General features: G+C 40.7%; 1 protein-coding gene across 1 annotated transcript in view; it reads left to right on the forward strand.

Annotated features, from left to right (window-relative positions):
- The window catches only part of HECTD2 (HECT domain E3 ubiquitin protein ligase 2), a 70,064-nt gene that overhangs the window by 5,019 nt on the left and 37,811 nt on the right, over window positions 1-27,234 (forward strand). The window contains exon 2 of the mRNA XM_052660939.1: window positions 13,545-13,674. Coding sequence (XP_052516899.1) covers window positions 13,545-13,674 — 130 coding nt within the window. The remainder of the gene's footprint in view (window positions 1-13,544; window positions 13,675-27,234) is intronic.

The following is a 27,234-nucleotide window of genomic DNA, read 5'->3' on the forward strand; positions in this document are numbered from 1 at the left end:
ATAAACATATGTATGTGTGAACTTTGATAAAACTTGCCCATCTAGGTGTTTGGAAGAGTCTTATTTTTGGAAAATCTTGTACCTTTCTCAAGAGTTGAGATAGGGAAGAGTAGAGGTTGTTGTAGTGAAGATGTCTTAAGCCATTTAATAAACCACAGGTATATCATCTATCCATATGTGAAATACATATAAATAATACAAATGATTGCTGCTGCTGCTGCTAAGTTGCTTCAGTTGTGTCCGACTCTGTGCGACCCCATAGACGGCAGCCCACCAGGCTCCCCCGTCCCTGGGATTCTCCAGGCAAGAACACTGGAGTGGGTTGCCATTTCCTTCTCCAATGCATGAAAGTGAAAAGTGAAAGGGAAGACGCTCAGTCGTATCCGACTCTTAGCGACCCCATGGACTGCAGCCTACCAGGCTCCTCCGTCCATGGGATTTTCCAGGCAAGAGTACTGGGGTGGGTCGCCATTGCCTTCTCCGATTGCTACTATTTATTTAGTACCTTCTCTGTGCTAAGCATTGTCCACACGTCTCTCATCTAGTCAGTTAGTTCAACCAAAATTCATCACCAACCACCTGATCATTCTAATCATGAGGAAGATTCTGTTCCCAGTTCACACGGACAGGGATCTCAGAGTCAGGCTACATATAGTGTACCTTGCCAGAGGGTGAAATGGCTGGTAAGGGGGCAGAACTCGGTCTCAGCTGAGACTTTTCTGACTCAAAACAAACAAACAAAAACACCCATGCTCTTTCCCTTACTCCGTGTACTGTCTGTGGTCAGGGTCCGTGTGGTTCATAGAACCCCCACCTATAGCAGTATTTCTTAGATTAGAAAAGAGGATGTGGTCCAGTGACAAATTTGTTCAAAGCTTTGTTACTAGAGATAGAACTATTTAGGAGAGAAATATGTATCTGATAATATCAGTTTTCATTATGGTATTAATGTATCATTAAATTCCTTGTAAAATAAAGCAGTCTCATTAAAGAAGTGATCAGAGAGTCTTAAGACACAGAAAGGGAGGGCTGTAGCTATATAAATACTTAGCCAGAGTGTGTTTAATTTTGAGTGACTTTTAAAAAAAGTCGTTTGTCCACTTTTTTTGTTTTTTTTTTTTAACTTTGAAGCCATATTATAGTTGCCTGCTTATCCCTTGCATAATTAGTTCAGGGTGTTAGGACACAAATAATTTGACTGTATTTAACAACTGAAGAAAAATGGTCATTGTAAGTTATGAACCAGAGAACTTCCCAAAGTGTCCAGTATGTTGTTATTTAGTTAGGGTGTGTCCAGCCCTTCTGCAAGGCTATGGACTGTAGCCCTCCAGGCTCACCTGTCCATGGGATTTCCCAGGTGAGAATACTGGAGTGGGTTGCCATTGCCTTCTCCAGGGGATCTTCCTGACCCAGGGATTGAACCTAAGTCTTCTGCATTGGCAGGCAAATTCTTTACCACTGAGCCCCAAGGGAAGCCGGTCCAATATGATACTGCCTTGCTCTTTGTAGCTCCCTTTCTAATCTATCCGGTGGCTATGCTACTTCCGTTTACAACCTCTTCTGTAGATATCACCTGTATTACTGATGCACCTCTCTCCTCTTCCTGCACTCCACACACATGCTCACATACATGCCCTCTGAATGAAAAGGTATCCTGCGCTCTCTGAAGTCTTCAGGGCTGGGAAATTCCTGGGTTCAGAAGAATTTTTTTGAAAGGGAAAAGTAATGGCTTTAAGGGTACTGCTGATGTCCCAGGGTAGCAGCTTATTTTGGCATATTGTTTGGAAATAAATTTGCTTATATTTACTTGAATTGAGGAAGAGAGAGTAGAAAAAGATCAACAGAATATGAATAAGGAAGTGGGTGGAGCTGAGAAACCTCGGGAAATTTTGTGTTTTCTACATTTATTATGAGGATACCTTCTTGCACTTTAAAAATGTTAGACTGTTGAACCTTATATGAATAACTAGTTGTTGCTAAGTTGATATTTATAACTTGCTAACAGTCTAGTAAGCAGTCAAGAAACGTTTTGAGGGGAATAATTATAATAGATGAATGTGCCTTTTAAAAATAGAAATTATTGAAATTTTACTAATTCAGCTTAATTGAAAAATCAGTCTGAAGTTTGAACCTAGTCATTAAAGAAAACTTTGTTTCAAATTAACTTGGTTTCAATCCTTTCTTTTTTTAAAAGAACAGTAAATTCAGAATTGTGAGTTCATCAAATCACACAGTTTAAAAGTAGCATTTTGCTGTATAAGGGTAATCTGTTGGTATTGCTTTTTTCCCCTATGTTGTAAAATAATAAAATCTCCCAAGACACATTGCCATCCTGATAAGCAAACACTGAAATTTCTGAGCTTCAGGACTAACATTTCTTTATATCAAGTAGGGTTAATTTTCAGTTATCTATAAGATCAAATGCATTGTAATTTTTTTGGTGTTAAACTTTTGTTTCAGAAACCCCGTCCTTCTTAGTCTCCCTTGAAAGTTGTGGTTTATATCACTTAAAGAAAACAGTTCAACTTGGGTTGGTGCCTTTTAGTTGGGGGGAGGAAGGTTCACACCTTGAAAGGAGCCAACTTTTCACTTCTTAATAGAAGGAGGTAGAGCACTGATTTTCTAACCCAGCATCCTAATAGGGAACTGTGAAAAAACGCACAAAAAAGAAAAGCAACATCTTTTTACCTGGGAACAGGGCCTGAAATAGTCTCCTTTGTTAGACCCTAAATACAGCTGAGGCCTCTCATCTGGTGTGGCCCGAACAGGTAGTTTAGGTCAGTTTATTTAAAAGTTAGTAAAGCAAAGCATAGTCAATCTAAGGGCTTCCCTGCTGACGCTGTTTTAACTTAAAACATATAAATGTACTTTGTTCACCAGTCTCCTGATGCAGAAACCTTTGCTCAGTATCTCAGGAAGCCGTTCAGTCTTTTGTAGGTTTTTTCTGTGTATCATAGGTATTCCGTGTACTCACAAGACTGAAGGATCCCTGCTTTATATTAGGAGCACTGAATGTATTGCCAGGCTTCCCAGGTGGCACTAATGGTAAAGAACCCCCCTGCCAATGCAGGAGACATAAGAGATGAGGGTTCAATCCCTGGGTCAGAAAGATCCCCTGGAGGAGGGCATGGCAACCCACTCGAGTATTCTTGGCTAGAGAATCCCATGGAAAGAGGAGCTGGGCAGGCTATAGGCCATAGGGTCTCAAAGAGTCACACACTACTGAACCGACTTGGCACACACAATATGTTGCCAAACTATTTACTTTGGGGTTTGAAAAATAAATTTCATTGAGGTGTGGCCGAAAGTGTAGAAATTGCCATTGTCTCCGTATACATATCTGAAATGACCAAAGCAAGAAACTCAGATTTTATTCCTTCAGATATCTTTGATTCTTCTTCTACATATTATACCATGTTTACATTTGCTGCATCAGCTCTTTTTCTCCAGAATGATGCAGAGAAATGACGAATCAAAATAATAATTCTGTCCTGTTTCCTGAGATTGTATGTTGGATTGGATCTAGTTTAGGAAAATATGTTTTCATTTATATCAGCTCTGTCCAGTAGAAATAAAATGTGAACCACATATGTAATTTTAATTTTTCTAATAGCTAATTAAAGATAATAAAAAGAGGTAAAATAAAATTTAATAGCATATTTTTTAATCCAGTATATCCAGAAACTTAACCATTTCAACATTTAATCAGTAAGGACACTTAATGAGATATTTTACCTCTCTTTCATACTAAGTCTTTGAAAACTGTGTATTTTACACTTACTGGCACACTTCAAGTTCTCAACAGCCACATGGGGCAAATGCTTGTATCAGAGCAGATGTAAATGTTGCCTTCTTGTTCTCCCAAGATTTCTTAGATTCATTCTGCGTGCTGATTACTGTTTACTTCCACCATAGCAGTCCTCAACATGTGGTCCTCAGTGTCCTTTACGATGTCCATGAGGTCAGCACTGCCTTTGTAATGATGGTAGAATGTTATTTGTGTGGTCTTGTTCTCACTCCTCCTCTCTAGTGTACAGTGTAGTTTTCTGTGTGACAGATGATACTGCAACAAATTGAATGCAGAAACAAATAGAAAAATCGTTTTGCAAAAGGTAAACCATGTCACTCTTCTCACTGATTTTTGTTTGTTGGGAAAATAGTTGTTGTCCGTAAGTGGATTTATTGGTGTTTAAACAGGAATGAGTACATACATATAATAATTTTTAAGAATGGAAAGAGGTCCTGAAACCAGAAAGTTTGAAAACCACTATGCTAATGTATCTAGAATTTCCTTTGTGTTACTACCATTCATGCTTTTTGTTCTGTATTACCGATGACAGGTATTCCACATAAGTGAATTTCCCAGCTAGCCAGGTGTTCTTGGACATTTGAGAATACCCGTTTATTTACTGCATGAAGCATTTTTCTGAAATATGTACATCCCTTCTCAAATAAAAGCTCCTGAACATGATTTACCATATGCTGGTGACTGGATCCTGCATGACAGCTTTGTATCACCAGCCAAACGAGACGGCTCTATGTAGAATCCATCTACCTGTGCATTTGTGTGTGTTATCTCTATAGTAAATAAAACTTCTGCCAATCTGACCTATATAATAGCTAGAATGCAGCATTAATTTTCACTTGATATGATACAAAATGCTAACATTTCCAGCTGTTTGCGAAGCTGGTAGTTTAAAATATGTTTGCCTTTCAGTCGCTAAGTCATGTCCAACTCTTTGTGACCACATAGACTGCAGCATGCAGGCTCCTCTGTGCTCCACCATCTCCAAGAGTTTGCTCAAGTTCATGTCCATTGAGTTGGTGATACTGTCTAACCATCTCATCTTCTGTCCCCCTCTTCTCCTCCTGCCGTCAATCTTTCCCAGCTTTGGGGTCTTTTCCAGTGAGTCAGCTCTTCACCTCAGGTGGCTGAAGAATTGGAGCTTCAGCATCAGCCCTTCCAATGAATATTCAGGGTTGATTTCCTTTAGGATTGACTGGTTTGATCTCCTTTCTGTCCAAGTGACTCTCAAGAGTTTCCTCCAGCAGCACAATTCAAAAGGATCACTTCTTTAGCGCTCAGCCTTCTTTATGGTCCAGGTCTCACATCCTTATATGACTACTGGAAAAACCTTAGCTTTGACTATATGGACCTTTGTCGGTAAAGGGATGTCCCTTTGAATATGCTGTCTAGGTTTGTCATAGCTTTTCTTCCAAGGAGCAAGCATCTTTTAATTTCATAGCTGCAATCACTGTCTGCAGTGATTTTGGAACCCAAGAAAATAAAATCTGTTGCTACTTCCGCTTTTTCTCCATCTATTTGCTGTGAAGTGATGGCACTGGATGCCATGATCTTAGCTTTTTAATGTTGAGTTTCAAGGCAGGGTTTTCACTGTCCTCTTTCACCCTCATCAAGAGGCTCTTTAGTTCCTCTTCACTTTCTGCCATTAGAGTGGTATCATCTGCATATGTGATGTTGCTGATATTTCTCCCGGCAATCTTGATTCCAGTTTGTGATTCATCCAACCCCACATTTCGCATGATGTACTCTGCATTGAAGTTAAATAAGCAGGGAGACAATATGCAGCCTTGGCGTACTCCTTTCCCAGTTTTGAGCCAGTTAGTTGTTCCATGTCTGGTTCTAACTGTTGCGTCTTGATCTGTATATATGTTTCTCAGGAGAAAGGTACGGTGGTCTGGTATTCCCATCTCTAAGAATTTTCCACCGTTGTGATCCACACAGTCAAAGGCTTTAGCATAAATGGTCAATGGATGTTAGGAATAATGAATTTTGTAAACAGTACAAAATAATGAATTGTGTATACAATTTAAAATATTTCACCTCAAAGATATATAGTGAGAGATATATATAGTGAGAAATATAGTGAGATATTTTGGTTTTAAAAAGTGTTTCATGATGGAACAGCTGCTGCTGCTGCTAAGTCGCTTCAGTTGTGTCCAACTCCGTGCAACCCCATAGACGGCAGCCCACCAGGCTCCGCCGTCCCTGGGATTCTCCAGGCAAGAACACTGGAGTGGGGCAGTGTTATTCTTTTAACTGCTGTTATTCCAGCAGTTATTCTTTTACCAAAGATTGGTTTAGGAAATGCCCCGTGGTTAGGGCTCAGCCACTTCCACTACAGGAGGCACAGGTCCAATCCATTGTCAGGAAACTGTGACCCCACACGCTGTGCAGTGTGACCAAAAAAAAAGATTGGTTTAGAACGTGAATGAAAATGTTTTATATTCTAAGGCAGCTTTTGGTGGAATAGTAGATGACCAAAGTAAATTTTATCGGAATTTTGAATATAAAAAGAACTTGGTATTCAATGTAAAATATAAAAGCTATGGTGGAAAGCCATGAGTATCCTTCTTATTGACCTCTAATAGAAAAATATGATAAATCAGAAATTTAACTCAAATTAAATTAGTCTGCTGCTGCTAAGTCACGTCAGTCGTGTCCGACTCTGTGCGACCCCATAGACAGCAGCCCACCAGGCTCCCCCGTCCCTGGGATTCTCCAGGGAAGAACACTGGAGTGGGTTGCCATTTCCTTCTCTAATGCATGGAAATGAAAAGTGAAAGTGAAGTGGCTCAGTTGTGTCCGACTCTTCGCGACCCCATGGACTGCAGCCCACCAGGCTCCTCCGTCCACGGGATTCTCCAGGCAAGAGTACTGGAGCGGGATGCCATTGCCTTCTCCAAGCAGATGTAGTCTGTTCCTCAGTAAATGTTGGAAGTAGGAGCTCATGTATTAAAATTTAAAATAAGGTCAACAGGATTTAATTATAGATTAACAGGGAAAAACAGGTATTCCATTTAATTTAATTCTATTTAATTTTTTGAAATTATATTTAATTTCTTGAAACTATTATAATCTTACATATAATCTGTGTGATCATATAGTCAAAAAGACCATTGAGGTCTATGTTAGCTGCTTGAAAGAAGTATGTTCTTTGATTAGTTTTGCAGTTACCACATAAAATTTTTCAGCTGTTTGTTAAACTCATGGTCAGCCTCTACCTAGAGAGTCAAGTCTTATTTATTACACTAGGTGTGTTTTGAGTTTTTCTCGTCAGTGAATTCTCAGCGTCTCTTTCCCCCTGTGTTCCCTGTTTGTACTTCTTCCTCTGTAACAGCTGGTTGGGTATCCTGCTGCTATCTATCCTTCAACACATGCAGCCCACTGTTTGTAGGCTGGCCACATTCCAGGATGCCATCTCTAGTGTGGGACTTACTTAGGACTCATAGACAACAGTTGCTCATAGGCAAAACTCCTCGGGGAACCAGATGTAATAACAGTGGTAGATCCAATTCTTAGAAGACTTGTAATGTTCCCTAACCTTAAATTTACTCACGTCCTATCAGCACTCAATAGCATCTTGATTCTCTAGTTTTTAATCAGTTTACCATCAAACAACATGCGACCCTGCGTTCTCATGGAAGTATTAGGCTATGGGAAGGTTTCTCTTGTGCAAGCTAGTGTGGGGGCAACTGCTATTTTGAGAATTTGTTCTTATTTATCTGTAGTACACTGTCAACCTGTGAAATTGTCCATGATTTATTTCTTGTCATCTCAAGTGTGAAGTATCAAGGGCACAGTCATCTTATAAGCAAGAGACTTATTAGACCAGGGATTTTTTTTTTTCTCATGTTAAGCTTTTTTGATCGCAAGGAACAGAAAATCAGGCCATATATGCCTCCTTTTGGAAAGGGGGGATTTATGGAAATAACATACATAGATAGAACCAGAAAGCAGGCAGGAACAGAGACCAGCTGCTCTCTGTGCGCCTGCTATTCTCTCATTCTTGGCTGCTGGCTCTTTTCCGTATTCCTCCATCTGAAATCTGGAAAGACCTTCTCTGATTGACATATTAGGAAGCATCAGTGTCCTGTATGCCAGGCCACCTAATGTGTGGCCACCCGATCGACAGATGGCTGCCTTTTGGTTGAGTGCCTGTCTCTGCTCCAATCTGAGGCCTTTGCTGCACAAAGAATAGCAGTAATGCCCTGGGGTCGATAGACACGACCCCTGGATTTGGCAGCCATGATAACATGCTCAGTGTATCTTCCCTCACATCTTTGTACCCTTCCATAAAGCTTCTGGACAGAGCAAATCCTACTCAGTGCTTTCACCTCCTGACTTCCCATGCGTTTGCCAAACTATTTCATACAGTTTCTGCCACGAGCAGTGGCAGTTTCTCCCCAGAATCTGTTGTCTCCTTTGTCCCTAAGATTTCACAGCTGCACATGCTCGTAGGCACACTTTAGACCTAGCCACTGTTCGTTACTCAGCATTGCTGACCACTTTTTTTCTTGATGATCCTTCCTTCATTTTTAACACACGATCTTCTCTTAGATTTCTTATCTTTTTTGGTCATTCATTCTTCATGTTCTTTGTAAGCTCATGTCATATTTGCCGGTGTTTCCATGGTTTTGCCCTTATTCTAGTTTTGCAGAGCAGTTGCTTCATGACAGTAGCATGATGATAGCCCTGACAGCTAGAAAAATTACATTATTTTGGCATGAGACACATATTTTTGCCTAGTGACCATTGGTTCCTTTTCTAGTCATTCCACAAATACATTTATATAACCCAGTCTAGAATTTTCTTCAGTTCTTCAGTTCAGTTGCTCAGTCGTGTCCAACTCTTTGCAACCCCATGGACTGCAGCACGCCAGGCCTCCCTGTCCATCAACAACTCCCAGAGTTTACTCAAACTCATGTCCATTGAGTCGGTGATGCCATCTAACCATCTCATCCTCTGTCATCCTCTTCTCCTCCCGCTTTCAATCTTTCCCAGCATCAGGGTCTTTGCCAGTGAGTCAGTTCTTCCCATCAGGTGGCCTAAGTATTGAAGTTTCAGCTTTAGCATCAGTCCTTCCAATGAATATTCAGGACTGATTTCCTTTAGGATTGACTGGTTGGATCTTCTTGCAGTCCAAGGGACTCTCAAGAGTCTTCTCCAGCACCACAGTTCAAAAGCATCAATTCTTTGGTGCTCAGCTTTCTTTCTGGTCCAACTCTCACATGCATACATGACTACTGGAAAAACCATAGCTTTTACTAGATGGACCTTTGTTGGTGAAGTAATGTCTCTGCTTTTTAATATGCTGTCTAGGTTGGTCACAACTTTTCTTCCTAGGAGTAAGCGTCTTTTAATTTCATGGCTGCAATCACCATCTGCAGTGATTTTGAAGCCCCCAAAATAAAGTCTGCCACTGTTTCCATTGTTTCCACATCTATTTGCCATGAAGTGATGGGACCAGATGCCATGATCTTCGTTTTCTGAATGTTGAGTTTTAAGCCAAATTTTTCACTCTCCTCTTTAACTATCATCAAGAGGCTCTTTAGTTCTTCGCTTTCTGCCATAGGTGTGGTGTCATCTGCATAACTGAGGTTATTGATATTTCTCCCAGCAATCTTGATTCCAGCGTATGCTTCATCCAGCCTAGCGTTTCTCATGATGTACTCTGCATAGAAGTTAAATAAGCAGGGTGACAATATATGGCCTTGACATACTCCATTCCCGATTTGGAGCCAGTCTGTTGTTGTTCCATGTCCAGTTCTAACAGTTGCTTCTTGACCTGCATACAGATTTCTCAGGAGGCAGGTAAGGTGGTCTGGTATTGCCATCTCTTTAAGAATTTTCCACAGTTGTTGTGATCCACACAGTCAAAGGCTTTGGTATAGTCAATAGTCTTTAATCATATGCCCTCTTCTTGATGGTGAGGTGGCAAAGTATTTTTCCTGAAATTTGAAATAAAGCAGTTTACATTGTTCATTTCATTTATTTTATGATTTATTGAAGGGTTCTCTGATTCTCATTATGACCTGAAATAACTCTTGCTATTTTGCCGTACCTTTGGCTGTCATTCTTCATTTCCTTTAACTCCTTTCTCAGTTCAGACTTATTTCTCCCAGTAAGTAGACGTGATGTGTCTTTCTGGTATTGCTCCCCTGCAGTCTATTCCCTACCTACTGACAGTGATTTTCCTAAGATACAGATATAATTATGTCACGCCCTTTTTACAAGTCCTCCACGACTGTTCCCTATCCCCTTCCAGGATTGGAAGGATTCATAGTATTGTCCCTGCCCATCTTTCCAATCTCACCTCACTGGACCATTCTCCCTTTCTGATTCTGTACTGCAACTAAACTGCTCTTTAAATCCTCTAAGTTTCTCAATCTTAGATAACATCAGTGACAGTTATCAATGAAAAAACCTTTGGTATATTAATTTATTGTAAATATTTACAGCTAAGTTAACAAAGTTCTGGGCTTCCCTCGTAGGTCAGTGGTAAAGAACCCACCTGCCAATTCAGGAGATGTAAGTTTGATCCCTGAGTCGGGAAGATCCTCTGGAGAAGAAAATGGCAACACGCTCAGTATTCTTGCCTGAAAAATCCCATGGACAGAGGAGCCTGGTGGGCTGCAGTCCATGGGGTTGCAAAGAGTTGGACACGACTTAGTGACTAAACAACAGCAACATGGCAAAGTTCCAAGGGGCCATTCACTGACCTCATTTTATAGGCTGGCTACTTTTATCAACTCTCATGCATAAATGAAATATATGTATATCAAATTTGACATTCATCCCCATTATTATTTAAGATGTTTGATAGGACAAAACATACAAATAAACAAACTTGGCCCCAGAAGTTAATACAGTTCTTACGTAAGTATCATAATATTTATAGCAAGGAATGATAATAATACTTTTTCAACTGTATGGGTTATTTTATTTTTCTAATCAGTTCTGTGAACTTGAGCACAATGTTTTAATTTACCAAAGTTATGCAAAGTATGTAATTTACTGAGACTTTTATAGAAAATGATTGCATATCACTCTTTTATTAATCTTTTTCTCCAATTTTGTCTCTCCTCCTTGGGAATCTATGTTATAAATCTGTTAGAAATTAGAACTGATAGTTGTTAAATGCTTTTGTTGATTCAGTCAGTTACTTGTGGGTTTTAAATTATTATTTGAAGATTCCACAAGTGAGTCAAGCAATGTTCTCTGGAATCTCTTATTGTTAAGAAGGGGTAGAGGAAAGAGGAGGAAAATAAAATATTGAGCCTTTCCCAGATTGCTAGGATATCAGAGGGTTCCTTAAAGTACAGTTAGCTTTTCCACTTATGTTGATTTCCTCTGATTAGGTGAGTTGCTCCCAAAGCTGTTATATTTCATTCAGCATATATCTATAAAAGTAGAGAAGAGACTATCAGCCACAAGGGTTGTGAAAACAGGCTGATATATGGAACACACTTACTGTCTCATGCTCAGCTCTTAATAAGTGATAGCTACTGTAGTAAGCAAGGTCATTCAGACTGGTTTGAATTCCCACTTTCCAGCTCTGTGAACCTTAGTATGGTACTTCAGTTTCCTCATTTGTAAAATGGGGTATAAATATATAACTCATAGAAATGTTGTATTAAAGCACCTATTATAATTAGTAGTATGCATCTGCTGCTGCTGCTAAGTCGCATCCGACTCTGCGCGACCCCACAGACGGCAGCCCACCAGGCTTCTCTGTCCTGGGGATTCTCCAGGCAAGAATACTGGAGTGGGTTGCCATTTCCTTCTACCAAGCACTCAATACATGACTTGTTTTAAGTGTTGTTGTCAGAAGAGTAATCATTTATGGAAAATCCAGTGTGTCATAGGCTCTGTACAAGACCCTTGTTGATACTGTGTGTGATTCTGAAACTTCAGGCATCTGTTAGAAGAAGACTTTATTTCACTTGTTTAACTTCTGTAGGCTGGATCATGTAGGCTAATCCTAACAGAAATACTGATTCAGACTTCATTGAGCCTAAATCTAGCCCCAAAGCAAACAAGCTAACAAACAACAACCAAAAAAATAACTATATTCTCTGAGCAGCCAAAGGTGATGCATACACAGAGTTGCATACATGTACTTTCCTTAGGGAAGCATTCTTCAAGTTCTCAGTTAGTGCCCATCACATTTCTGTTGCCTGTTAGCTGAATGACTTTAGGTGAATCTCAATACTGTTTTCCTCATCTGTGAAATAAAGGGGTTAGATAGCTAATTTTTTAAAAGTCTCAAGTCTAGAAACTTTTAAATTCTGTGTATCTGACTTTTTTCTGGGTTATTTTCTATACTAATCTCTTTAAAAGAAAAATAAATTTACTCTGAAGTATAAGCTCTGTGCACAGGATTCACTGAATGTCAAGCTCTGTGATGAATAAGAAATTTCAAGTCCAACATGAAGGACCAGTATATATTTTTTAAAAAAATTATAATTTCAGTGGAATAAGTAAATCTCAAGCATAAATAAGAGTGATGGGTTTTTGTGGAAATGGTGGCCACCAGAAAATGCTTTGCAGAGAAGTTATGACAGAATGGGTTAGACTGCACTTACAAAGTTGTCCCAAATTTCAGTGTTTGGCAATTCTAAAGGTGCATTTACTGTTAGTTGTATAAGCCGCTGTTGGCTATCAGTGCCTCTGCTCCACATAGCGATTGGGGGACCTGAGCCCATGGATGCTCTTACATCTCGGCTCGGAGCCTCTGTGATTGTCACAGTGAAAGGAGAAAAGGGAGCTGGTGATTTACCACCAGCCTTAAATGCCTTAGTACTTTCTGGTCCACCGATGGCCAACATCACCTCCACGTGCAGCCTGTTAGAATTAGATAGTTTCATTTAGCTGTAAGAGAGTGGGTGATGTGGGAGAGTAAATATTTGGTGAGTGTATATTTTTGCTACATGGTACCTGAGCTAGTTCTGAAAAGGTAAGTGAAAATCAGTCTGGTAAATGTAGAAGAAAATGAAAAAGAAACTCTCCTCTGAAGGCAAATAAATGAACATATCTTCAGTGTAAAAAGGTGAATGTTAGGGAAGAATTTAACTACTGTGTTTGATTAAGCATCTGGAAACTGGAATATAGTGTAAGTTGTAAAGAGCTGAGAACTGAGAATAAGCCCTGAGCTAGCTTTATAACTGAGTATTGACCTGGTAATGTGATTTTATTTATAATTAAAGTGCACATTGATTATATATTATGAATTTTATAGGTATTATTTTGTGGAAAGTATGTTAATGGATAGATTCTATGCTATAGGCAGATTGCTCTGTTATTTGCACTTAAGTTGCTTAGCCCTGTTTTTTTTAATCCCCTTATACTGAAAGTCTAATCACATATTTAGAGAGAAATGAACTCTAAAGGGTTTATCTTTTTACTTGAGCTTTTAAAGGTGCATCAGAAGACAAGAAAACGCATTGCTTTACACACATTATCTCAGGTAAACCTCACAATAACCCTGTGAGAAAGGTGCTGTTATTATCCCTACTTGCAAACTCTGTCAACTTACAAGCCATTAGATGGTATGACTATTTTCATTTTATACTTAAAACAATTGGTCCTAGAAAAGGTAAGTCAATATTATATACATGTTTTATCTATCATGCATCTGTTATCAAACTAAAATCTCTATTATAAACGTTTATGATTTTTATAGTAAGATTAAATACACCTAGTAGGAATTATGCTGCAGTGTTAACTTTTCTGTTTTTAGGGTTTGGACAGAGGATTCAAAGGCCAGATTTCTGCTTTCAGCAGTGTTATTTCAACTGTTAACCAAAAGAAAGAAGCGACTGAAAACAGAAGTTCACCTACACATCTTGTTTTCCCTAACATCAAGAATGGTAAAGATTAAAAATTTTAAAATAAATGTAATCACAATTATCAAAAGTGTACACAGTCTATATATCTTGGCTGAAAGCATATTAATGAAATATTAAACAAGTAGATTTTAACTTACGGTTGCCGGGGGGAAGAATGGAGGAGAGAGATAGGTGGTTTGGAATGAACATGTACACACGGCTCCTTGGTAACCAATATGGACCTACTTATAGCACAGAGAACTCTGCTCAGTGTTATGTGGCAGCCTGGATGGGAGGGGATTTGAGGGGAGAATGGATACATGTGTCTGTATGGCTGAGTCCCTTTCATGTACACCTGAAACTATCACAATATTGTTAACTGGCTATGCTCCAACATTTAAAAAAAATTTTTTAAGTAGATTTTAATTATTCAGCATTGTTCTGCTAGGTCTGGTTAGTCAATACAATTTTAGAAAAAGCTCTATAAATATTTACAGAAAGGAGCAAAATCATTATATTTACAGAGAAGGCGATGGCAACCCACTCCAGTACTCTTGCCTGGAAAATCCCATGGATGGAGGAGCCGGGTAGGCTGCAGCCCATGGGGTGGCTAAGACACGACGCTAAGGCATGACTGAGCGACTTCACTTTCACTTTCACTTACCTAGAGTAAGAGAATGACACACAAAATTCATGAATAAGAAAGTTTGGTTAGGGAGCCTGACACAATAAAAATATATAAAAATTAAGTAGATTTCCTTTATTTGAGCACTAACCAATTAGAAGACTTGATGGAAAATATATGAAATATTTAGAAATAAACCAAAGGGAAAGTGCGCAAAACCTATACGAAGTAAACCTGTAAAGTTTGATCAAAAGACTAAAAGAGGATTTTGATGGGAAATCTGAAATATCGTAGAGATATCAGCTACACCAATTTGTTCTCTAACATTTGATGAATTTTTCAACAGTTTTTTGGGGGGAAAACTTAAGAAAATGATGCATGCTCTATTTGATCTCTATGAATAAAGAGGAGGATATAAGAAAAAGTAACCAAGGAGCCCATTCCTTTGTCGTAACATATATTATAAAGCTGCACCAGTGATACTACCGAGATAGTCAAATAGGTGGAAATGGATCAGTAAAACATATCGTATATACAGGATGCTAAATTACTTTAAAAAATAGATTTATGGAAACTTTCCAACTTTTGGAAAATAGTAACTTTAGATTTTTTAAAACTACAAACGTACTAGAAGAAAGCACAGGAAGTTGTTTTTATAGTAAATTTTTGGCACGATGACAACGCCAACAGCCATAAAACAAACAAACAAAATCAATGTTTGCAGGATAAGAAAATTTAAAACTTCTGTAGAAATTTTGTAAGATCATGAACTAAGATGTCATAGTCAGTGAAAAATAAATTCTTGTGTCATTGAGATCATTAATAGATCAGAAAAATGAACATTCCAGGAGGGGGGAAAAAAAAAAAGGTAAAGGGTATGAACAGACCAATCCAAAAAGGAAATATGAACAATTAATACACGTGTGAAAGGAGGCTCAGTCTCACTAGTATTAAAGAAGTACAGATTAAAACAAGGAGTTAACATGTCCCTACCTAGTGGCAGAGAAAAAAGGCATATGTATCTGTGGTCTTGTCTGTGGAGTGTGAAAATTGGCACTTTTATTGAGTAGAAGGCTTAGAAATTGATACAGCTTTTCTGGAGAGCAAATTATTTGACATATATTCAAATTTTAAAATATTCATATACTTACTGACCCAGTATTCCATTTCTAGGAATTTATTCTAAGGAAATAATATGTGTTGAAAGATACATGGAAAGAATGTTTACAATAGATATATTTGAAAGCTATCTGAATAAACTGGTTGACTAAATTGTGATAATCCATATTATAAATACCATGCATCTATTAAGAGAAATATGACATGTGTATAAATTTTCTAGGAGAGATACAATACATTGTCAAATGAAAAATGCAAGTTACACCTTAGTTGGTAGAATATGACTCCAGTTTTTTTAAGTGTGGGTAATCCTTTTAGGCTTCTTTGAGCAGATACAGAGGTATGGAAGGATGACCACCAACCTGTCTGTGGTTTCCTCAGAAAAGTAGGATTGGCTGGATATTACTAATATGTTCTGTTTCTTTATATAACTCTATATATTTTTTTATCCCAGGAATCATACATTACTTGCACAATTTTAAGCGCCCCTTAACGAAACAAATCGGCAAAGGTTTAAATGTCCCTCACACCTGAACAAAACAAAACAAACCTCAAAATGTTTTAGGACCTTGTTCCTGGTAAATTGCCTGTGCCCGTAAGCTGCAGTCCATGGGGTCACAAAGAGTCAGACACAACTGAGCGACTGAACTAAACTGAACTGATAAGCTGCACATGGCAGAAATTATTCTTGGACATATTTTCTGTTGACACTCCAAGGGATTGCTAGACCTCTTCTGCACTCTTACCAGTTAGTATTTATATTATCTCATTTATCAACCTTTGTCCCTGATAACTGCGCTCTTCTTTTATTTATATATATATATACACACAAACATTTCACCACCTCAGTCTTACTCTAAGGAGGCACCAGTGCTCATATGTCACAGTCCCACAACAAAACAAATTTATAATTGTGATTCCATTATAGATAAAATTATAGAAATAAAGAAAATGAGCCTATTCGATGGGGGAGAGACATTGAGAGAGATGATTTCTATTTTAGACCTTAGCTAGATAGTAACTGTAACTTATTTGAGTAATATTTATGATTTAGGGAAAACTTTCATGTGATTTTTTTTTGAGCATCACAGCAATCACGTAAGATATATACTAGAATTGCTACGATGTAGTTTTCTGTTGATGCTTAACAAATTATCACAAACCTAAAGACTCAAAAGGGTACTTCCTTCACGACTCAACGGTAAAGAGTCTGCCTGCCAATGCAGGAGACCCAGATTCAACCCCTGGGTCAGAAAGATGCCCTGGAGAAGAAAGTGGCAACCCACTCCAGGATTCTTGCCTGGGAAATCCCATGGCCAGAGGAGCCTGGTGGGCTACAGTCCAGTCCATGGGGTTGCAAAAGAGTTGGACATGACTTAGCGATTAAACAACAATAACAATGACTTAAAAACACCACCATGTATTAGCTCACAGCTCTTTTAAGTCAGATCTTGGTGAGTGTGGCTGAGTTTTCTACTCACGGTCTCAGCGTGGAGGCTGGGCTGGATTCTGGGCAAGAATCCTCAGGTTGCTGGCAGAACTTATTTGCAGTTATAAGACTGAGGTCCCATCTCCTCACTGACTGTCACCCAGGGCTGCTCTCAGCTCCCAGAGGCTGCTCATGGGCTCCCTGGCTGTCTCCCAGCCTTCTTTTTCAGGGCTGGCAGGAGGATCCCTTGTGTCAAATCCCATTCATGTTTTCAGTGTCTCTGACTTTGTCTTCTGCAACCAGTGGGAGAAAACCCTCTGCTTGTAAAGGTCTCATGTTATAAGGTTTTGCCTTCCTGGATGAATCTCCCTGGATTAGGAAAAGACAGAGGAACCAGAGATCAAATTGCCAGCATCTGTTGGATCATAGGAAAAAAGCAAGGGAATTCAAAAAAATCATCTAGTCCTGCTTCATTGATTACACTAAAGCCTTTGACTGTGTGGATCACAACAAACTGGAAAAGTCTCAAAGAGATAGGAATACCAAACCACCTTACCTGTTTCCTGAGAAGCCTGTATGCAGGACAAGATGCAACGGTTAGAACCAGACATGAAGCAGTGGACTGGTTCTAAATGGGGAAAGGAGTACATCAAGGCCATATATTGTCACCCTGATAATTTAACTTATATGCAGAGTGCATCATGTGAAATGCTGGGCTGGATTAATCACAAGCTGGAATCAAGATTGTCGGGAGAAATATCAACAACATCACATATGTAGATGATACCATTTTAATGGTAGAGAGTGAAGAAAAATTAAAGAGCCTCTTGATGAAAGTGAATGAGGAGAGTGAAAAATCTGGTTTAAAACTCAACATTCAAAACACTAAGATCACGGCATCTGGTCTCATCACCTCATGGCAAATAGAAGGGGAAAAAGTGGAAACAGTGACAGATTTTATTTTCTTGGGCTCCCAAAATCACTGCAGTTGGTGGTTGCAGCCGTGAAATTAAAAGACACTTGCTCTGTGGAAGAAATGCTATGACAAACCTAGACAGTGTATTAAAAGGCAGAGACATCACTTTGCCAACAAAGGTCTGTATTGTCAAAGCTGTGGTTTTTCCAGTAGTCATCTATGGATGTGAGAGTTGGACCCTAAAGAAGGCTGAGCACTGAAGAATTGATGCTTTTGAACTGTGGTGCTGGAAAAGACTCTTGAGCATCTCTTGGACAGCAGGGAGGTCGAACCAGTCCATCCTACAGGAAATCAACTCTGAATATTCACTGAAGGACTTCTGCTGAACCTGAAGCTCCAAGTCTTTGGCCACCTGAGGGGCAACAGAGCATCAGACGGTTGGATGACATCACTGACTCGATGGACGTAAGTTTGAGCAAACTCCAGGAGATAGTGAAGGACAGGAAAGCCTGGTGTGCTGTACTTCTTGGGGTCACAGGGTCAAACATGACTTAGTAACTGAACAACAACACAGTTAGTAGTCTTAATTAGGTCTGCACACTCCCTTTGGTCATGAAATGTGATCCACCAGGTGGCTGAGAATCCTGAGGCCCTCTTAAATCTCTGCTTATAACATACATTTAATAAGTAAAAACAGGAGCTCAGACAGGGTAAGTGACTTGGCCATGGTCAGGCTGCTAAGTGACAGAACTGCAGTTCGATCCCACATTTTCTGACAACAAAACTCTTGTTCTGACAGATAGAGGAAACTCCTGATTGACTTGTTTCTCTTGTCTGATTAATCATATGACATTAATCACACAACTCTAATTACATCATCTCTAATACTCCCTAAAGCTTCCAAAATTAAATACAAGTTTTTTACCTTGACACGCAAGGATATTCATAATATGACAGCTTTTCAACGTGATCTCCCTCCTTTCTCCTCCATACAACTTACATTTCATCTGTTCTCCTGGATGCCTCATACCTGCTCACTGCAGAGTTTTTGCAGTTTGTTCCTGCTGCCTTGGAATGCACTCTTCCCTCCTCTCCAGCTGGCAGATCCTGTCTGTTCTTCAGTGCTACCTTTTTACTGAACCCTTGCTGATTCTCCCTAACCGTTGTCATTCTTCCCTTCTTACAATATAGGTGTTTCTTTTTTCTTCCCTATTTTAGTCTCAATCTTGTGTAGTAATCATTTGTGTACTTTAATCTCCTAGACTGTATGTTTCATGAGGGAATAAATACCTTTGTAACCCCTGCAGAGCCTAAGGGCAGTTCCCTTGTCCATCAGGGGGTCTTAGCAAGTATTTATTGCATGGAGTGAAACAAGAGACAGCTTGGGATGGGAAAGTGGGTGCACTCAAGCAGTAACAACAGGAGCCACGCCAGCAGCTTTACTGAGTGCCTCTTGCATGTTGGACGCAGTTCTCAGCACTGAACATACACAGACACATGTAGTTCCTGCAGCAGCCTCTTATGTATCAGTCAGTCAGTCACGTCTGACTGTTTGCCACCCCATGGACTGTAGCCCACCAGGCTCTTCTGTTCTTGGAATTCTCTAGGCAAGAATACTGGAATGGGTAGACATTCCCTTCTCCAGGGGATCTTCCCGACCCAGGGATCGAACCCAGGTCTCCTGCACTGTCAGCAGGTTTTTTACCATCCGAGTCTCCAGCCTGAGATTGGAATTATTTTCCCAGGCCAAGGGTAGGGAAATTTCAGCCACAGGGAGTTGTAAGTGCCTTGCCCTGTGTGACTTTTTATAACTAATGAAAGAGACAGAAAAGGAGAAGTGAGTTTAAAAGGAGAGTTGGTAAAAGGAAATAAGCCCTGAAGGAAGTCAAAGAACCAGGTTGTGCCCTGACTTGAAAATTCAAGGGAAAAGAGAATTTAAAGGAGAGGATTTAGTCAGTGGTGCCACTGTTGAGAGAGCACAAGATGAGTGAGTGCTGAGGCAGAGCTAAGGATTTGTTGGTCAGTGTGCTTTTTGGTGACTCTGAGAACCATTTCAGTTGGATAGTTAGCCGGAGAATTCAGGTTGTAAAAAATTAAGGTATAGGTTAACAGTAAGGTATAGGTTAACACTAAGGAGGCTTCCCTGGTGGCTCAGACGGTAAAGCGTCTGCCTACAATGTGGGAGACCCGGGTTCGATCCCTCGGTTGGGAAGATCCTCTGGAAAAGGAAATGGCAACCCACTCCAGTACTCTTGCCTGGAAAATCCCATGGACGGAGGAGCCTGGTAGGCTACAATCTGTGGGGTCGCAAAGAGTCGGACGCGACTGAGCAACTTCACTTCACCTCTAACAGTAAGGATCTAGGGGCAGTGTAGACAGCCTTTAGAGTAGCTTGAACCGAAACGAAGAAAGAACAGTGGAATCTTGCAGGATAGTGTGATCAAACAAAAAGATGTGATGCAGGGAGAGGGTGAAGTTTCAGTAGAAACACAAGCTAATAAAATGCACAGAGAACAGAGCAGTGGTAAAAGGACAGGCTCGAGGAAGAGGCAGGCAGAAGGTTTCAGGGGTTGGCTCCAGCAAGGAGAGAAGGGCACTTCCTGCTCAGACTGTGGACTTGAAGGAAGGGAGGAGGTAGGAGGAGCAAGCAGGAAACTCGCTCGCTCTTGCCCTGAATTCAGTCATCTTCTTGGAAAACGTGTTAGTCTTCTAAGGCTGCTGTAACAAAGCACCACATACATGGTGGCTTACAGCAACAGAAATTCATTCTCTCCTGGTTCTGGGGGCTAGGGGTCTAAAACCCACGTGTTGGCTGCACTGGTTCATTTTGAAGGTTCTGAGGAAGAAACTGTCCCGCGCCTCTCTCGTACCTTCTGCCGCTTGTCAGCAATTCTTGATACGCCTTGACTTGCACGTGTCTTCGCGCTGACCTCTGCCTCTGTCTTCACGTGGCCTTCTCCCCTGTGTATCTTTCTGTGCCCGGGTTTCTCTCTTCTTGCAAAGGCATCAGTCACTGGATTAGGGCCCACCCCAATCCAATACGACCTCATCTTAATTGGATTATATCTGCAAAGACCTTATTTCCAAACAAAGTCACATTAACAGCTCCCGGGGGGTTAGGACCTCACCATATCTATTTGGCAGACACAGTTCAGCCCACAACAGAGGGTTAGGAACCTTATAAACACTGAATTACCTGCTAAGGAGAATGACGGAGTCAAAAAGAAGCAACGCATAGCCATGACTTTCTTTGGACTGTTTGTTCAAATTCCTTTGCTTTTGATTCCCACTGATTCCTCTATTCCATTCTTTCTATACCACTACTATCCTGACCTCTGAACCCCGCTTGCCAACGTGGTGCCCACACCTGCCTGCCTCCTCCCTGGGTGCATGTATTGATTCAGAATGTGGTCCACATATCTGGGCTCCCACCACTTGGCCCTCTCGTCTGTTCCATTCTCGTGGAATCTGCACTCAGCCCCACCCTGATCTTGAAGTGTATATATATCTTTATGTATATATCACCCTGCGGGAATAGACCTCTTAGCGGACTTCCTCTTCTGTGTTGGAACTGCTAGCGCTGACTTCTCGTAACTGTTCTGTCTGGGTGCCGCTTGAATTCAGGCGTGACGTGAAGTTCATATGTCAGGGCTGCTGCAGAAGAACTCTTTTATTGAGTGGGAAGTTAGACCGAGTCTTCCAAATGTAAGCATGTTTATAATTCCTTGATCTTTTGCAAAGCCTCTCTTGCCAATAAGATTGTTTCCTCAAAGATGCCTCATTCTTGGCAGTTATTCCAGGTTTCCTCTCTCTCGCGGGACCCATGCTGGGTATTCTCTTAACAGCTTGTCTCCCCGTCTGATCTTCGAGTGGTATTAGAGAAGCTGCAAAAGCCCAGCGTGGGTTTACCTAACAGCCCAGGGATGCCTCGCTTCCCTGCGGGTCACGTGACCAGGTATGCCTTTCGAGTTGGCTGTCCTTTTAAAGATCAGAGCAGTGTGGGAGTTTTACCTACTATAACAGCTGCCGGGGATGATACATCTTCAGAGAAACAATATAAATGGCAAGTAACGGGGGACAGGGTGAGCACTACGTCCTCTCTTACTCTTTCATACCTTCTTTTCTACCGTGATTATGCTCCTGTCAGATTATTTTAAGACATCTTTAAACAGCACAGGCCATCTCTGAAAGAAGGGAAGTAATTCCTCTCCATGCCTTTTCAAATGCCTTTGCACTCTCGGTTATTTCAGGAAAAGTTGATATGAACCCTGACGGCGCCCAGGGGCGCTGGGCCTTTCCCCGCTCAGTCCGCTTTCTGAGTTGGCTCTAGATGAGCCATGAGGTGCCACAGTGAACTGTGTGGTCTTTACCTGGAGAAGTGTGTCCCATGGTCCATGCTGCTCCAGGAGCCCAGGGAAGGGCAGAGTGGTCTCAGCTCAGAGGGTGCTGGGTCTGTGAGTGGTGGGGTGCTGTGAGCTGTGTGCAGGTGGGTGCCACAGAGTTTTCACAGCCTCTCCCGGAGCAGCTTTAGAGGCAGACAGGGAAACACACTGTGAGAAGAAACCCAGCACAGGACTTGGCATCTGGGGAGAGAAAAGGGCTCACAATAGCTGCTGTAAGATTTCTGCCTTGAAAAAAGTATCTCCAAGTACTTCCCTGGTGGCTCAGACGGCAAAGCGTCTGCCTCCAATGCAGGAAACCCAGGATCAATTCCTGGGTCGGGAGGATCCCCTGGAGAAGGAAATGGCAACCCACTCCAGTACTCTTGCCTGGAAAATCCCTTGGATGGAGGATCCTGGTGGACGGAGGATCCTGGTAGGGTACAGTCCATGGGGTCGCAAAGAGTCGGACATGACTGAGCGACTTCACTTTCACTTTCAGGGGCTCAGGTGACCGCATGTCCAGGATTCCTGGGAGAATGAATTGATTTGGGGCTAAATCTCCAAGATCCTTTTCTAGGTCAGAGTGACTCACCTTGGACCTACTTATTCTTAACCACGCCTGTGGGAGCAATTTATCTGTCAAGAACTTAGAGTACCTTGCTGCATTGAATTATTGATTCATCTGTCTCTTGACCAGTCTATAAACTCTTTAAGCTTTTTTTGTGGGGAGAGGGAAAGGGCTCATCTAATTTTTAAAATTATAGTTAATTTTTTGAATGGCCAGCACACTTATGTGTTTCAAAAATCAAAATTATAAAAATAGGTGTGTTTTAGATGTCTCACTTTCACCTTTGTATTCTTGCCTGTGTTTTTATGCAAATGAAAGCAAATATAAATATACATGCCGATTTTCCACTTTATCTCAAAAAGTAACTGCCTACATATTACCTAGCACTTGTTATTTTTGTTGTTGTTAATGTATCCTGGATATCTTTCTGTATCAGTGCATAAAGAGCTTCCTTACTCTTTTTTTATATTCCTTTATATTGAACTTACCGAGATGCTATTAAAATCAGTAAATTATTTATTTTGTCTCTTGTGTGAATGGCTCTGAACATGTGTCATTTGTTCCCATGTGGCTTATCTGTAGGATATTCTTAGAAGTGAAATTGTTGGGTTCAGGAGTAAACTCATTTACAGTTTCTGTATATCCCCAGGATCCAGTGTCCATGGTACTCAGAGTCTTTACTCAACAAATAATTTGAGGAAATATGTGGGAAGAACTTTTTCTAGGTTTCTGGCCAGTTCATCCTGAAATCTGTCTCAGCTACAGTTCTCTAATGTATGTCCAGGGTAAGACATTTATTCTATTAGAGGTAACCTTGTATAAAAAGAGCTTTTGAATATTTTACAAGCAGCCTGGGTGGCTCAAATGGTAAAGCGTCTGCCCACAATGAAGGAGACCCGGATTCAATCCCTGGGTTGGGAAGATCCTCTGGAGAAGGAAATGGCAACCCACTCCAATACTCTTGCCTGGAAAATCCCATGGATGGAGGAGCGTGGTAGGCTATAGTCGATGGGGTCGCAAAGAGTTGGACACAACTGAGCAACTTCACTTTTGAATAATTTATGCCTAGACCCAAAAAAGAATGTTTTATGTATGCTTCTGCTGAAGCTTTACAAACACACACACTATTGAACTTAGTAAGAAAGTACATCTCTGAACACCAATGAATATGTCACTTTTATTTGGCTCTGATGACTCTCTGAGTCAGAGTGGGTTCTTTTCCCCGTCTTTCTTCTTTTCTCTCTCCTGCCTTCAGTTTTATTTTCTGCCAAATGTTCAGAAAAGTCATCCTATAGACAAAGATGTAAACACCACCTGTTATGACTAATTCACTCTGGTCTCTCCCTGTTTCCACGGCTTGCCACTACTGAAGTAGTCTGAAGCAGTGCAGAGTACTGAACCAGTAGAGGGAGCCTTCAGGATGTAACTCACTTGTTACCTGCCCAGCACTCGCACGTGGTCAATTAGGATATTAAGTATGAACTGAGTCTTTGAGTTTGCTATTGCTGTGGTTGGCCGTTCAGTTGTGTCCAACTCTTTGCAACACCATGGACCGTAGCCTGCCAGACTCCTCTGTGCATGAGGATTCTCCAAGCAAGAATACTGGAGTGGATTGCCATGCTCTTCTCCAGGGGATCTTCCCGACCCAGGAATCGAACCAGGGTTTCGTGCATTGCAGGTGGATGCTTTACCAGATGAGCTACCAGGGAATGACTTGTCATTTGGGACCTTAGACATTAAACCTCGACCTGATGGCCCTTCATTGGCTCGTCTATAGGCTGAGGAAATGGGGCATTATGAGTGGCAGAATATCTGCTACACCTGAGGTTTTTTATTTAAAGGGTTAGTTTTCCAAGATACTGATCTTGTTTGATCCTTGTTGAGTTTTGTTTTTGACATTTCATGGTTTACTAGCTCCTGCTGCTGCTGCTGCTGCTGCTGCTGCTAAGTCGCTTCAGTCGTGTCTGACTCTGTGCGACCCCATAGACGGCAACCCACCAGGCTCCCCCGTCCCTGGGATTCTCCAGGCAAGAACACTGGAGTGGGTTGCCATTTCCTTCTCCAATGCATGAAAGTGAAAAGTGAAAGTGAAGTCACTCAGTCGTGTCCGACCCTCAGCAAACCCATGGACTGCAGCTTTCCAGGCTCCTCTGTCCATGAGATTTTCCAGGCAAGAGTACTGGAGTGGGGTGCCATTGCCTTCTCCATACTTCCATGTAAATTTAGGCTTCATTTTTGCCACTTGTCTTTATACATGATAGAAAGATTGGCTTTATTCTGTAATGTCATTTTTCATCAGCAGGGAGCCCCTAAGTCTGGGCTGTATTCAAAGGGAGAATTAGACTCCATCCTTTGATGGGAGGAATATCAAAGAATTTATGGACCTATTTTAGAACTACCACATCATGTGAACATAAGGTGTGTATCTGGGGGGCAGGGACAGGTCTTTCGAGGCTTATTTCAGAACTTTCTCCTTTACCCTGTTGTAAGACAGAAACTTATAACTAAAATCAGGTGTTTAGATGACATATGAATGTTAAATTTCCAGGCTCCTTCAATTTTTCTTTTATAGGTCATTACATTATGTTCTATAATAGAGAATTTTTTCAGTTGGTTTATAAGTCCTGTCCATTTTGTTCTTAAAAGTTTTAGAGATGGGAATTAGAAATTATTGAACCAGTGCTTTTCAGACCTTTTTTGTTTTTAATTTTCAGAGTAAACACCTTTTGAAAAACAATCTTTCTTAGAGCATCAGTGTATTAAGCTGAGAAAAGCTTAGTTTCCCTGAGTGGACACAGCACCATTCCCCTGAGGTGGCCCTTAAAGTTCTTCTTAGGAGCCTTGGGAATGATCAGCTTAGGCCATCTCTTTCATTTTATAAGGTCACACCCAAGGCCCAAGGAGTTTAAATGATTTGTCTAAGGTTATGAAAGCTAGTAACCCAGCCAGCAACAGGACCTAGGCTCTTGTTTCCAAGACTGGTGCTTTTTCCATTACTTATTACTTACTTAATTGCAAATTATTTCGGATAATTTAGGGTATAGTGTTGTGCATCAGTGTGTCACCAGCAGCACACCGGTACATCATCGTTTGCTTTCCTGCAACTGGGGGATAAGGATCGGAGACCCGGTTCTCTTGTTGAATGCCTAACCTGCATAGAGACTCCTGTTGCTTTCGATGCTGTTCTTGTTACCTGTGCTGCCTGACTAGAAGCTACCTTCAGTCTCCTAACCATGTGGCCAGTTTACAGTGTCAGTCATCACCTCGGTGATGGGGCCGTGGAAAGCTACATATTGCTGGTCTCCAGCCAGAGTCAGCCCATGATAGCTTCTTCAAAACAGTGAGCTAGTAAATTTTGGCTAATAATCTCATGCCCTTATATGTGGTTATATTATGATCCTCACATTTTTAAAAATACACTACCAACCCCCACCATAACCCTTACTCTTCTCACATGGCATCAAGTATTTTACTTAATGTTTCTAAGCAACCAACTAAAATTGGCAACAGTGTATTAAAAGAAAGGGAAAATGATTACTGCCTATCAGTTTAGCACAGAGTGTTCCCATGTATTGGCTGAATGAAACCTAAAGGACAGGTTCACTGATAAGTGTATATTGTGACTTTTTTCTGTGTATTATGATATCCTATATTGCAGAGAAAGCTGTAGATGATAGAACAAGATTTGCTGTTCTATTTATAATATCAGTTTGAGGTTTAATTAATCCTTCTTCACCACCGTTATTGATTTTCTCTTTTGAGTTAGGTTTTAATAACCATCTGCGAGAGCAGGCTGGAAGCCTGTCTCTGGAAACAATGCCTTGATATTCAGGGACATGAGAGCAGCTGTGAGCTGTTATCCTCCCTTTCCTAATAGCTGAATGTCACATCCTGTAGTTTGGCTTTCATTCACTAATGTGAGCAAAGGACTCTGCCTTTCTTTGTGACTCAAGTCCCATTAACATAGTACGTTAGCATTCTGCACTACTCTTCAGCCCAAGTTACCTTCCAAACTAAAAATAAATTCCATCTGGGCCTCTGGTTCTAACCTCATCCTCTAATCCTCTCGGCTTTGGCATTACGATTTCTCTTATGTAAGAATCTCCCCACTCTCAATCTTTGCCAAAATCGAGTTCTCTTACTAACTAAAATTTCTCTCTTCCACCTCAGCGTGATATTAATAAAAATGAGTGGGTATAAAAATGTGTATATATGCTCTGTGAGTGAATAAGTTAATTTATATGTGAATGAGCCTGTTTGTATCTAATAGTGGGTGTTTATAGCCAGGTTGAGAAAGGTATGTGGGAAGGGATAGGAAAGGGTAAGCCTGGTGAAGAGGAAGAGAAACTGGAGAGGAGCCTCAAAAAGTAATAATAAAACAAGACTGGTGTTGGAGAGAGGTTCTTTTCTGCAGCTTTCTTTCCCCGTAATAATGATTGCCAAACATAACACCTAACAAATCATTTACAGAGCTATCTGATTTTACTAACTGATGAACTGCTGTCTGATTTGTGCTTAAAGTACAAATTGTTAGAAATTAGATATTTCCATATTTAATAAAGG

The sequence above is a fragment of the Budorcas taxicolor genome, chromosome 23 (assembly GCF_023091745.1).
Source record: "Budorcas taxicolor isolate Tak-1 chromosome 23, Takin1.1, whole genome shotgun sequence".
Classification (NCBI taxonomy): Eukaryota; Metazoa; Chordata; class Mammalia; order Artiodactyla; family Bovidae; genus Budorcas; species Budorcas taxicolor.